Genomic DNA, 14,505 nt, shown 5'->3' on the forward strand with positions numbered 1-14,505 from the left:
CAACAGCACTAGCAAATCTCCCAGCAAGGATGCTTCTCCCATTCCGGTTCAGGTGCAACCTGTCCAACTTGTACAGGTTTTGTGTTGAACTCTCTAGTGGGGCTTGAATCTAGAATATTCTGACTTAGAGGACTGAGTGCTACCAATTGAGCCAACACTTAACTTTGAAAATTAAGCTAACCGAGTGTTACCTGAGGTTGCGGTACCATAGCAGTTAACCCTTCTGACAAAATTATTACACCAGTCATGACACCAAGCAGACCGAATCAGGATGCACTAATTCACAGAAAGTAGGAAGCATGCACAGTCACAAGGCTTTGTACATATTACTCGTAGATCTGTGCGTTGTTCATAATGGCACCAGCCATTCATTACGCTTACATTTGCCCACAGACTTTCTATGAGCTTTTGCAATAGAACTTGCAGTGTTTAAAAAAGCCATTTCAGTACAGCAGGGGATGTTGGACCCATATGAACAGGGCAAGCAACTGTGTATCTCATTAACCAATCAGATTGAAGAATCTTTATTGAGGCATGCAGAGTCTGAACCAAAAAGGAGAAGTTAAAATATCTGCTGGAGAAGATACTGAGGGATAGGATCTATTCCCATTTGGAAGAAAATGGGCTTATCAGTGATAGGCAACATGGTTTTGTGCAGGGAAGGTCATGTCTTACCAACTTAATAGAATTCTTTGAGGAAGTGACAAAGTTGATTGATGAGGGAAGGGCTGTAGATGTCATATACATGGACTTCAGTAAGGCGTTTGATAAGGTTCCCCATGGTAGGCTGATGGAGAAAGTGAAGTCGCATGGGGTCCAGGGTGTACTAGCTAGATGGATAAAGAACTGGCTGGGCAACAGGAGACAGAGAGTAGCAGTGGAAGGGAGTTTCTCAAAATGGAGACGTGTGACCAGTGGTGTTCCACAGGGATCCGTGCTGGGACCACTGTTGTTTGTGATATACATAAATGATTTGGAGGAAAGTATAGGTGGTCTGATTAGCAAGTTTGCAGACGACACTAAGATTGGTGGAGTAGCAGATAGTGAAGGGGACTGTCAGAGAATACAGCAGAATATAGATAGATTGGAGAGTTGGGCAGAGAAATGGCAGATGGAGTTCAATCAGGGCAAATGCGAGGTGATGCATTTTGGAAGATCCAATTCAAGAGTGAATTATACAGTAAATGGAAAAGTCCTGGGGAAAATTGATGTACAGAGAGATTTGGGTGTTCAGGTCCATTGTTCCCTGAAGGTGGCAACGCAGGTCAATAGGGTGGTCAAGAAGGCATACGGCATGCTTTCCTTCATCGGACGGGGTATTGAGTACAAGGGTTGGCAGGTCATGTTACAGTTGTATAAGACTTTGGTTCAGCCACATTTGGAATACTGCGTGCAGTTCTGGTCGCCACATTACCAAAAGGATGTAGATGCTTTGGAGAGGGTGCAGAGGAGGTTCACCAGGATGTTGCCTGGTATGGAGGGCGCTAGCTATGAAGAGAGGTTGAGCAGATTAGGATTATTTTCATTAGAAAGACGGAGGTTGAGGGGGGACCTGATTGAGGTGTACAAAATCATGAGAGGTATAGGCAGGATGGATAACAAGAAGCTTTTTCCCAGAGTGGGGGATTCAATTACTAGGGGTCACGAGTTCAAAGTGAGAGGGGAAAAGTTTAGGGGGGATATGCGTGGAAAGTTCTTTACGCAGAGGGTGGTGGGTGCCTGGAACGCGTTGCCAGCGGAGGTGGTAGACGCGGGCACAATAGCGTCTTTTAAGATGTATCTAGACAGATACATGAATGGGCAGGAAGCAAAGAGATACAGACCCTTAGAAAATAGGCGACATGTTTAGATAGAGGATCTGGATCGGCGCACGCTTGGAGGGCCGAAGGGCCTGTTCCTATGCTGTAATTTTCTTCTTTGTTCTTTGAATTCAATACCAAATCATGTACGGAAATCAAAGTAAAAAGAGGGAAAGAAAGATGAGGTTAAGAGAAAGAGATAAAAGACATAAAGAAAAAGTTTTTTTTTTAAATCTCCAACAATGATTAAAATCTAAATGAATAAGACTCCACACTTGTAAGTCAGTTTTCAGTGTCAGAAAGATTGTTTGGCAGTAATTAAGACGCACCATTAAAAACTTACTTGCACTGGAATGGACAAGCCCTAACTTTCTCTGAATTTAGTGGATATCTATCATGTAAATGCAGCAACAAGTCTCTCATTAAGATACCATTATAGCAAAGCTTTTGGAGGAACCGAGCAACATCGGCGGCAGCTTCCTAATTTCCACATTTAACGGCACATGTGCAGAAGTTGCTGTCCAATTTACATTTTAATAATGGTGAGCACTGATAGCCTCCTAACCATAGAACCTGGGCCAATGACTCAAGAGGATGTGCTATTGTTTGCATGATCACATAAATGTGGTGCAGTATTTATACTGATGTGAAAAGTAAGTTGAAAAGACTTAAAGCAATTTTAGTACTTGAGCAAAAAAAGAGGGCTGTTAGTTTTGTAATGAACTCAAACACTTAATACTATATATTTAAATATAGCAAATACATCACCCTAAAAGTCCATGGCGTTTCTACCTGTCTCCTGCCATAACTCCACTGCAACACAGGTCGAATCCATGGGAAAACAGCAGGGGCTGGGTTACAGCAGGTTGTTAGTAATTCTGGAATTTTCTGGTCTGCCTTGCAACCAGATTCCACACCCCAACCCCCCCTCCTCCACCACCTCACAACCATAAGGCAAATATTATCAGGGATGAAGCCAGTGCTCAGAGACTCCCAGGCCTGGATTTTAGCCAGGCTTCTGTGCATAGGGGCTGTAGTCTGATCGGGACACCAATTCTTCCGGGTTTCCTGAATGTTCTGCAGAATTTAACTGCAGGGCTCCTTTCAGTGGGGTTCCCACTCGCAGCCAGAGAGAGAGAGTCTGGAGTTACACTGTTACATCAAAGGCAGCCATGATGCAGCACCTGGAAATACACACCATTACGGTTGTAGAAATCCAGTGCTAAATTCTGTGTTAGCATATTCTCTTTGTTAAACACTTTTTAGGTATATAAATGTAATTATAATGAGTGTATGTTCCTTGCAATTACAGTGCTAGAGTAGTTCAAATAAGGATAAGACAGACACTGGTGTGCAGATGCAGAGCCAGGAGAAGCTGCTCAGCGAGAATAAAGGAACTTAAGCCACTTACTGCAAAGTCTTCAGTCTATCATTGGGATTCAGCCAAACTTTTCAGCCTGTGGTGATCCCAGGCCACATCCTCTGCCAGGTTTCATCAGGTGTCCCAACTTGGGGATAGGAACATCTTTCCCACTTAATTACATTGTTAATGCTTGGTCTGAGACTACTATAGGGGCAGGCCCAGTGACACACCATAGGGAAGCCACAGAAAATCCTGGTTGAATGCAAACAGGCTGGAGACCTGTTGTAACAGGTTTCCATTCTTTTGCCCTTTTCACTGAGCCTCGGGAACGCCAGTTTCCTAAGGGTAGAAAAGAGAAACATCGATCCTAAGGTTTATAATCGCACAGAACAAAAAAGTACAGTAAGATCCTGATATTACCAGTACTTAGAACCCAACAGAGTCAATTAGTTCATACAAATTTAAAGATATCTTCTTCAGAGCTCATTTCTTACTAAGTGTCCACTAAATTGCAAGCTTTATAAAGGAAACTGAATTACCAAGGTTGTCATCGGGTTAATTTTATGTTCTTTTTCTCGTACAAACTCTAATGCTTAACATTTCTATCTCCATTTTATCACAGAATCTAGAAAAAATTACCAAATAAAAAGTCTGAGAAGGAAAACAAAATGAAAGGCTTAGTTTCAAAACATGAGATAAAAAACATTTCAAGTCAAGAGAAAACAGTTCCTCAGCAGCTAACTGCTAAGGCACCCCAAAATGATGTATCAAATTCACAGAAATACCCAAAGCACACAGCTTTTATTTTACCTGGATCAGATGTACCTCCTGATTGCAATCAAGAATTGGAAAGGAAAAAACAACAAAATCTTATTGGGCAACTAAAGGCTGCTGAATCACACAACAAGATACACAACATGAGATTACGTTACCGAACAATGAGAGTAAGTTAGATTTAAAACATTTCTTGTAGTAATCATGCAATTGAATAATAATTTTTGATCTTGTGTTCATAATATGAAGGTAACAACTACTGAAGAACTATTTTCAATTATTATGCAACATGCACGGTTAATTGCAGCAGATATCAAGATGAAAACCAACACGATTTAATTGATGAAAAATTATATTTATTGTTAAAAGTTCTAACTTAGATGCATAAGGGGCAAAATTCGATAGTTACCGAAAAAGGGCATGAGGATCTTGATAAATGACTAATCTGTGCCCAACCTCATGCTGCCTGTTAATTTGCATGATTGCTGCATGCAGCCAGCACTAAACATGCAGTTGAGTGGTTGCATGCTTCAGCAGGGGGCCCCAGGTTTGTGTGAGACTCTTAAGGATGTTGTGCATTCTAGCTGGAGCAGGAACAGGTGCTGGGACTGTTCGTGGAAAAGAGTCTGAGCAGGAAGAAAAGTGTATTGAGTCGCAGCTGGGGAGAGAGTGTGCTCCAAAGTTCTCAGACACTGAATTGGAGGAGGCGGACAGGCAGAGAGAGGTCCTCTATCCATATGGGGCCAAGAGGCCCTCCAAACTCTGCGCAGGCAGTGATACCCTAGGAGCCGCGGCGGTCAGTGCCGGCAGTCGAGCCCCAAGGACCTGGATGCAGTGCCAAAAGAAGTTCAATGACCTTACGGGAATGGTCAAGGTCAGTGAATTTAGCTTCAGATACTATACCCCACCAACTGCACCACTATCTTCTCACTGCTCCATGCAATACACCGCTATCATTCACCTGCCAACAATCTCTATCAATGTCAGGTGATACATTTAGCAGAAGGAATAGGGATAGGCAATGTATACTTAATGGCACAGCTCTAAAGAGTGTGCAGGAATAGAGGGACCTGGGGGTGCTTGTGCATCGATCTTTGAAGGTGGCAGGACATATTGAGAAAGTGGTTGGTAAAGCATATAGGATCTTGGGATTCATAAATAGAGGCATTGAGTACAAAAGCAGGGAAGTTATGTTGAATCTTTATAGAGCTCTGGTTAAGCCCCAACTGGAGTATGGCATCCAGTTCTGGTCACCACACTTTAGGAAGGATGTGAGGGTGCAGAGATTTACCAGAATGATTCCAGAGATGAAGCATTTTAGTTACATAAAAGCAAAATACTGCGGATGCTGGAAATCTGAAATAAAAACAAGAAATGCTGGAACCACTCAGCAGGTCTGGCAGCTTCTGTGAAAAGAGAAGCAGAGTTAATGTTTCGGGTCAGTGACCCTTCTTCGGAACTGACAAATATTAGAAAAGTCACAGGTTATAAGCAAGTGAGGTGGGGGTGGGGCAAGAGATCACAAAGGAGGTCTAGATTGGACCAGGCCACATAGCTGACCAAAAGGTCAGGGAGCAAAGGCAAACAATATGTTAATGGTGTGTTGAAAGACAAAGCATTAGTACAGATTAGGTGTTAATACACTGAATATTGAACAGTAGCAAGTGCAAACCTGAAAAAAAACAGTGGGTAAGCAAACTGAACAAACTAAGATGAAATGAAATAAATGCAAAAAAAGATTGTAAAAAATGAATGTAAAAACAAGGAAGAAAAAATAACTAAAAATGAAAGTAAAATGGGGGGCTGTCATGCTCTGAAATTATTGAACTCAATGTTCAGTCCGGCAGGCTGTAGTGTGCCTAATCGGTAGATGAGATGCTGTTCCTCGAGCTTGCGTTGATGTTCACTGGAACACTGCAGCAATCCCAGGACAGAGATGTGAGCATGAGAGCAGGGGGGAGTGTTGAAATGGCAAGCAACCAGAAGCTCGGGGTCCTGCTTGCGGACTGAGCGGAGATGTTCCGCAAAGCAGTCACCCAGTCTGCGCTTGGTCTCCCCAATGTAGAGGAGACCACACTGTGAGCAGCGAATACAGTATACTACATTGAAAGAAGTACAAGTAAATCGCTGCTTCACCTGAAAGGACTGTTTGGGGACTGGGATAGTGAGGAGAGAGGAGGTAAATGGGCAGGTATTACACCTCCTGCGATTGCAGGGGAAGGTGCCATGGGACGGGGACGAGGTGGTGGGTGTAATGGAGGAGTGGACCAGGGTGTCGCGGAGGGAACGATCCCTTCGGAATGCTGACAGGGGAAGGGAGGGGAAGATGCGACTGGTAGTGGCATCACGCTGGAGGTGGCGGAAATGGCGGAGGATGATCCTTTGGATATGGAGGCTGATGGGGTGAAAAGTGAGGACAAGGGGAACCCTGTCACGGTTCTGGGAGGGAGGGGAAGGGGTGAGGGTAGAGGTGCGGGGAATGGGCCGGACACGGTTGAGGGCCCTGTCAAACACAGTGGGGGGAAATCCTCGGTTGAGGAAAAAGGTCATATCAGAAGCACCATCATGGAAGGTAGCATCATCAGAGCAGATGCGTCGGAGACGGAGAAACTGGGAGAATGGAATGGAGTCCTTACAGGAGGTAGGGTGTGAAGAAGTGTAGTCGAGGTAGCTGTGGGAGTCGGTGGGCTTATAATGGATATTAGTAGACAACCTATCCCCAGAGATGGAGACAGAGAAGTCGAGGAAGGGAAGGGAAGTGTCAGAGATGGACCATGTAAAGGTGAGAGAAGGGTGGAAATTGGAAGCAAAGTTGATAAAGTTTTCCAGTTCGGGGCGGGAGCAGGAAACGGCACCGGTACAGTCATCAATGTACCGGAAAAAGAGTTGGGGGAGGGGGCCTGAGTAGGACTGGAACGAAGAATGCTCGACATATCCCACAAAAAGACAGGCATAACTAGGACCCATGCGGGTACCCATAGCGACACCTTTTACTTGGGATTGCTGCAGTGTTCCAGTGAACATCAATGCAAGCTCGAGGAACAGCATCTCATCTACCGATTAGGCACACTACAGCCTGCCGGACTGAACATTGAGTTCAATAATTTCAGAGCATGACAGCCCCCCATTTTACTTTCATTTTTAGTTATTTTTTCTTCCTTGTTTTTACATTCTTTTTTACATTTTTTACAATCTGTTTTTGCATTTATTTCATTTCATCTTAGTTTGTTCAGTTTGCTTACCCGCTGTTTTTTTTCAGGTTTGCACTTGCTGCTGTTCAATATTCAGTGTATTAACACCTAATCTGTACTAATGCTTTGTCTTTCAACACACCATTAACATATTGTTTGCCTTTGCTCCCTGACCTTTTGGTCAGCTATGTGGCCTGGTCCAATCTAGACCTCCTTTGTGATCTCTTGCCCCACCCCCACCTCACTTGCTTATAACCTGTGACTTTTCTAATATTTGTCAGTTCCGAAGAAGGGTCACTGACCCGAAACATTAACTCTGCTTCTCTTTTCACAGATGCTGCCAGACCTGCTGAGTGGTTCCAGCATTTCTTGTTTTCATTTTAGTTACATGGTTAGGTTGGAAAAGCTGGGTTTGTTCTCCTTGGAACAAAGGAGATTGAGGGGAGATTTAATAGAAGTGTACAAGATTATGACAGGCTTAGGTAAGTTAGACAAGGAAAAGCTGTTCCCATGAACAAATGGTACAAGGAGTGTGTGGACACAGACTGAACGTTTTGGGCAAAAGATGCAGAAGGAATATGAGGAAGCACTTTCTTAAGCAGCGGGTTGTAATGACCTGGAACTCGCTGCCCATAAGGGTGGTGGAAACGAAGACGATCAATGACTTCAAAAGGAAATTGGATGGCCACCTGAGAGAAATAACCTTGCAGGGCTACAAGGATCGAGCCGGGGAGTGGGACTGACAGCATAGCTCTGTGAAGAGTCGGCATGGACTTGATGGGCCGAATGGCCTCATACTGAGAAATGACTCTGTGGACTGAATTTTTACAGCTTCAAAAAGTGTGCGGAGCATATACGAGATGTACAATGTGGAGCCACCACGATATTTCGTGCGCCAGCTCATTTAATATGGAGGGGGTGGAACAACCGCCCCCGATGACGTAAAGGGGGGCAGACACTCCCATCCCTGGCAACGGCGTCTGGCGCCATTGCTCCGGCACTGGTGCATTTTTAAAGGGCTTCAGCCCTTCTGTTGTAATTAAAATTTTAAAGGCACAGGTTTGTGAAACAATTAAAAAAAAATATATAGTCACTCTTCCAATCCCCTCTCTCCCCCCACAATGAATAATCACTTCATTATTTTTCATGTTCCCGCAAAAAATGTAAATTCTCGATCCCCGACCTTTCTTCGCCTGCAGTTTCTGTACTTTGATCGTCAACCCTTTTCACCATCCCCTCAGCCAATCGCGTTCGCTTTGCCACATCCAGCCCCCCTCCACCCTGAAAAATTCACTCTTTCTCTTTCCCCCCCACCCCCCACACACCACCAGTGTTCTGCCTGGGATCTCTGAATGGAGATCCGAAGGCGCGGCACTTCTGGCCACCGGCCAGAATATCGGTGTTGGATGGCCGTTGCTGCAAGCTAAGTCATTATTCTGCAATTATAATTTATTTGAATATCTTAATTTTTATTTGCTGAGCAGAGGGGTGGGGGGCACCCCAAGGCCTCGTTGCCACTAGTAACATGGGGCGGAGCCTTCCCGGCATCAAGGTCCGTAGCGGGCCTCTCCCGGAAGGGTTTTATGAACCCCCTCACCACAACCTCCGACATCCGGGGGTCAATAAGATTCAACCCTATGACTCAATCCTAACTTACACCTCACATTCATAGCTTCATCTCACCCTCACACATTTAGCATTGTTGCAAGCCTCACAGTCATATCTCACAGCTTGCACACACTGCCAGTTATTCAACCATGACGGGCACATTCACCCAAACAGACGCTTTTTTTTTATTCGTTCGTGGGATATGGGTGTCGCAGGCTAGGTCAGCATTCATTACCCATCCCTAATTGTCCTTGGAAGATGGTGGTGAGCTGCCTTATTGAACTGCTGCAGTCCTCGGGTCTAGGTACACCAACAATGTTGTTAGGAAGAGAGTCCCAGGATTTTGACCCAGCGACAGAGAAGGAACGGCGATATAGTTCTAATTCAGGATGGTGTGTGGCTTGGAGCAGAACTTGCAGGTGGTGGTGTTCCCATGCATCTGCTGCCCTGTCGAAGGAGCCTTGGTGAGTTGCTGCAGTGCATCTTGTAGATGGTATACACTGCTGCCACTGTGCGTCAGTGGTGGAGGGAGTAAATGTTGAAGGTGGCGGATGGGGTGCCATTCAAGTGGACTGCTTTGTCCTGGATCATGTTGAGCTTCTTGAGTGTTGTTGGAGCTGCACCCATCCAGGCAAGTGGAGAGTATTCCATCACACTCCTAACGTGCCTTATAGATGGTGGACAGGCCTTGGAGAGACAGAAGGTGAGTTACACGCCGCAGAATACCCAGCCTCTGACCTGCTCTTGTAGCCATGGCATTTATGTGTCTGGTCTAGTTCAGTTTCTTGTCAATGGTAACCCCCAGGATATTGAAAGTGGGTGATTCAGCGATGGTAATGCCATTGAACGTCAAGAGGAGATGGTTAGATTTTCTCTTGTTTGAGATGGTCATTGCCCGGCACTTGTGTGGCGTGAATGTTACCTCCCACTTATCAGCCCAAACCTGGATGTTGTCCAGGTCTTGCTGCACATGGACAGGGCCTACTTCAGTATCTGAGGAGTTGCAAATGGTGCTGAACTTTGTGCAATCATCAGCGAACATCCCCACTTCTGACCTTATGATGGAGGGAAGGCCATTGATGAAGTAGCTGAAGATGGTTGGGCTTAGGATACTACCCTGAGGAACACCTGCAGTGATGTCCTGGATTGAGATGATTTACCTTCAACAACCACAGCCACCTTCCTTTGTGCTAGGTATGACTTCAACCAGCAGTGAGCTTTCCTGTGATTCCCATTGACTCCAGTTTTGCTAGGGCTCCTTGATGCCATACTTGGTCAAATGCTGCCTCGATGTCAAGGGCAGTCAATCTCACCTCACCTCTGGAGTTCAGCTCTTTTGTCCATGTTTGGACCAAGGCTATAATGAGGTCAGGAGCTGAGTGGCCCTGGCAGAACCCAAACTGAGCGTCAGTGAGTAGGTTATTGCTGAGCAAGTGCTGCTTGATCGCGTTGTCGACGTCACTTCCATCACTTTGCTGCTGATCAAGAGTAGACTGATAGGGTGCTAATTGACCGGGTTGGATTTGTCCTGCTTTTTGTGCACAGGATATACCTGACAAATTTTCCACATTGCCAGGTAGATGCCTCTGTTGTAGCTGTGCTGGAACAGCTTGGCTAGGGGCGTGGCTAGTTCTGGAGCACAAGTCCTCAGTACTATTGCTGGAATGTTGTCAGGGCCCGTAGCCTTAGCAGTATCCAGTGCCTTCAGCTGTTTCTTGATATCACATAGAGTGAATCGGATTGGCTGAAGACAGGCATTTATGATGCTGGTGACCTCCGGAGGAGGCCGAGATGGATCATCTGCTCAGCACTTCTGGCTGACGATGGATGCAAATGCTTCAGCCTTGTATTTTGCACTGATGTGCTGGGCTCCCCTGTCATTGAGGATGGGGATATTTGTGGAGCCTCCTCCTCCTGCCAGTTGTTTAATTGTCCACCATTCATGACTGGATTGCACCACACTCACTGGCACACTTCCCTCTGTCCTACAGGACAAGCTGACACATAACTGGAGGCAGCAGGAGCTAACCACCGTGGTGGAGGAGATGGTGGTCATCATCATCGGAACGGCCATCGCTGAGGCCGTGGTTAGAAATGGGGCTGAAACCATCAAAGTTGATAGCATCCTCATACCTAATCCTCCTCCTCATATCCTATTTGCCCATCACTTGACAATCTCTTCTGATTTAGAAGCTGCAGATGGTGTAAGAATGCAGTTCTTACTTTTCTCCCTCCTCCTCACCACACACTCTTTTTTGCCTTTCTCCTTTGAGATACCAAGAACTGCAACCTGGTAAGGTAGTGGTGGAAAAGCAGGAAGACAGTGGTGAAAAAGAAACGCTGTCACTCAATTTCACACTCACAGCCACAAGCTCAGACACTGACACTGCACGTAATTTAGATGATAGCTTACAGGTGGGATCTGCACGTGGTGAGACTCTGGTACAAGTGGCCTGTGGCCAGGGCAGGTCACAAAGGTATTGCAGGTGCCAGCTTGCCCGAGGGCAAGGTCACATAGGGGTTCTACTGCAGAGGACTCGGATGAACTCTTTGGTGAGGCAGCCTACAAAGAATGCTGATGATATGCACAATGAAATGCTTGGTGCATTGGCAGGCCTGCCAGAAAGCTTATGTGCAATGTGTTAGTACTTAGTAGTTGAAGGTGATAGGGTGAACAGGTGTTGGGTGTTGATTAGTTAATTGTACTTAGATGTATCTATAAAGAGCCAGCCAGCACTGGCTAGATGTTGTTAGGAGCGGAGAATTAAACCCTGTGGCAAGCAATAAACAGTCTCCACCAATGTATCCCAGTCTCAGAGTCTTCTTCAGAAACAGGCTTGGAAGTTTCTCTAACATTGGTAGCAGAGGATGGTTGCCTGAAAGTAAAGATTGGAGACTGAGATTTGTTTTCAGACAAGAGATTAGAATTGGAGTTTTTTTTTTTGAAGAAAGATGACTGAAACCAATTGTAAGGTGTTGGGAAATGATTTTCCACCGCTGTTTTGTGAAGCCGAACCTTATGATCAATGGAAGAATGAAGTTGATCCATTGACACAGGTTACATCTTTACCAAAAAGAAAGCAAGGAATAGCCCTTGCGCTTTCACTTCCCGCCAGAAACAAGATCGGGGCAAATGTTCTCAAAGCTTAGAGGCTCATCATTTGGACAATGAGTAAGGTTTGGCCAATCTCTTAAAATTTATGGATAAACGTTATGTGAAAGTTGACTTATTGAGTGCTTATGCGGCATGGTCGGACTTTGATAAGTTTAGAAAAATGGATGATTCTTCCATAGAAGACTATATTATGGAGTTTAACTGACTATATGCAAAGTTGCAGCAATTCTACTTGGAAATTCCTAAATCAATACTTGTCTTCAAATTGTTAGATTGTGCTAGGATATCAAACGTGGATAGGCTCTTAGTATTAACCAGAGTTAGATTCAAAGAAAGGGATACCCTTTTTGATCAGATGACTGATGCCCTGAAAAAATGTTTTGGGAAGACATTCCTTTTCGGCCGCTTTCATGGTGCAACTGGACTCTTCAGTGGTGACACTGAAGGTTGAGGATACAATGCTAGCAGCATTTCGAGGCCATTCAAATATGGGGCCCAAATGTCAGTATGAAAGGAGAATCACAAACAAAATGAAAGAGGATAGAGACCCTTTTGGCAGCTATAACCAACAGCAGGAATTGAACAATTATGGCAGAAGGATGAACCCCAAGAATAACTAAGGGGTGGTCAACAGGTGTTTCCGATGTGACTTGTGGTATCATTACACATTTGCATTGTCCAAAAAGGAATAACCTGGTTTTTGAGATGACACATGACGTGGAAGGTTCGGAAGGCGAGGATGATGCTACTGATCAATCAGAAGGAATTGTACAGATCGCAAGAAGCTTCAGTCGGTAATGAGTGTTCTAGTCGCAGATTTGTTCAATTACGTATAGTGGGTGTACGTCCACAGTATGTGGAGTGGACTGGTTAAGGTGTTACATGGATCCTTTAAGTAAGGAAGACCGAAGTATGGTCAAAGGATATGACCTGTTTCAGGTTTGGGGATGACAACACATTGACATCACTAAAAAGCATGGTAATTCCGTGTAAAATAGCAGGGGGTAAACCATTTTATTAGTACAGATGTAGCATCCAGTGAAATACCTTTTGCTGTTAAGTAAACCAATGAAAAAGGCTCAGATGAAATTGGCTATAGTAAATGATAAGTCTTTGGGCAATCTGTAGCTTTGCAGTTTACACAGGCGGGGCATTATTAGGTCTCGCTAAAGGAATACAATATCTCTAAGCAGGATATTAGAGATATTAATGGCATCCAGCCATAGGGATTTAAAGCAGAAAAGGAAAATTATTTCAAAACTACATTGACAGTTTGCACATCCATCTTGTCATAGGTTGAAGATTCTGTTAAAAGATGCAGGGGTAATAAATGATGACTACACTAAACCTATTGAGGATATCAGTGAAAAATGTGATATCTGTAAAAATAAATACAGGAGGATGCCATTGCGACCTGCAGCGAGTCTCCCATTAGCAAGGGACTTTAATGAAACCATAGCGATGGACTTGAAGGTATGGGATAAAGCCAAAAACATTTTTCTTCTACACTTTTTATAGACATAGCAACTAGATTCAGTCTGTCAACGGTAATTTATAGTAAAGACTAAAAAGTAATAGTGGATAAGATAATGGAAAGTTGGATAGGAACGGGACTGGGAGCACTGACTGGATTTATAACTGACGATGCAGGAGAATTTGCCAATGATAAGTTCAGAAGTATGTATTTTGTTTATTATTCATTCATGGATGTGGGCATCACTGGCTAGGCAAGCAATTATTGCCCATCCCTAATTGCCCACTTGAAGGCAGTTAAGAGTCAGCCGCATTGTGAAAATATGAATATTGTTGCGATGCACATGGCAGCAGAAAGTCCTTTTAGTAATGGGATTCGTGAGAGAAATCATGCCATGATTAACGAAATGCTCTGAAAATTTTTAGCCAACTAACCAAATTGTAAATTGACAACTGCTGTGGCGTGGGCAGTATTTGCGAAAAACATACTTCAAATGGTCGGGGGCTACAACCCCTATCAATTAGTTTATAGCAGGAATCCGAAAATACCTTCAGTTATGTGGGATCATCTCCAACTTCAGAGGGGACTACAATTAGTTCAATTTTTGCGGAAGATTTGAATGCCATGCATGCAAGGCGAAGAGCATTTATTAAGGCAAAGGTTTCAGAAAAATTCAGGAGAGCTTGGGCTATTGGATCAGGCCATCAGAAAATAATTTTAATACTGGGGACATGGTGTATTACAAAACAGAAGGGCAGAAAGAATGGAGATGCCCAGGAAAAGTTATAGGCATTGATGGCAAAACATTAATGTTGCAACATGGCAACCAAACCATTAGAGTACATTCCTCACTGCTTGTTGGCACTGATTGATTATACATTGATAGAATCTGAACAAATGATGGACACTGATGCACCATGTACTGCGCACGCACATATGTTGGACCTTTTATGAGCAACAGATTGTGGCAGATAACGGGCTAACTGAGACTGAATCAAGTAATAGTGCCGATCAAGATAAGGCCATTTATCTCAAAGGTTCACTACCAAAAGTCTGCCATCTATGCCAGATAGGGCTAGTGAATGGAGGAAAGCTACCATTATAGGAAGGGCAGGAAAGGCCACCGGGAAATACAAACATTGACTGTGCAAGACAAGGGACAGGATATCGGACCAATAAAT

The 14,505-nt window shown here is 44.3% G+C and overlaps 1 protein-coding gene across 4 annotated transcripts in view; it reads left to right on the forward strand.

Annotated features, from left to right (window-relative positions):
* LOC137378484 (protein LKAAEAR1-like) overlaps nt 1-14,505 on the forward strand; it is a 57,246-nt gene that overhangs the window by 34,770 nt on the left and 7,971 nt on the right. For all 4 annotated transcript variants that reach the window (XM_068048817.1, XM_068048815.1, XM_068048816.1 and 1 more), the window contains one exon: nt 3,785-4,106. In XM_068048817.1, the coding sequence (XP_067904918.1) occupies nt 3,831-4,106 (276 nt within the window). In that variant the 5' untranslated portion in view covers nt 3,785-3,830. The remainder of the gene's footprint in view (nt 1-3,784; nt 4,107-14,505) is intronic.

Source organism: Heterodontus francisci, chromosome 16 (assembly GCF_036365525.1).
Source record: "Heterodontus francisci isolate sHetFra1 chromosome 16, sHetFra1.hap1, whole genome shotgun sequence".
NCBI lineage: Eukaryota > Metazoa > Chordata > Chondrichthyes > Heterodontiformes > Heterodontidae > Heterodontus > Heterodontus francisci.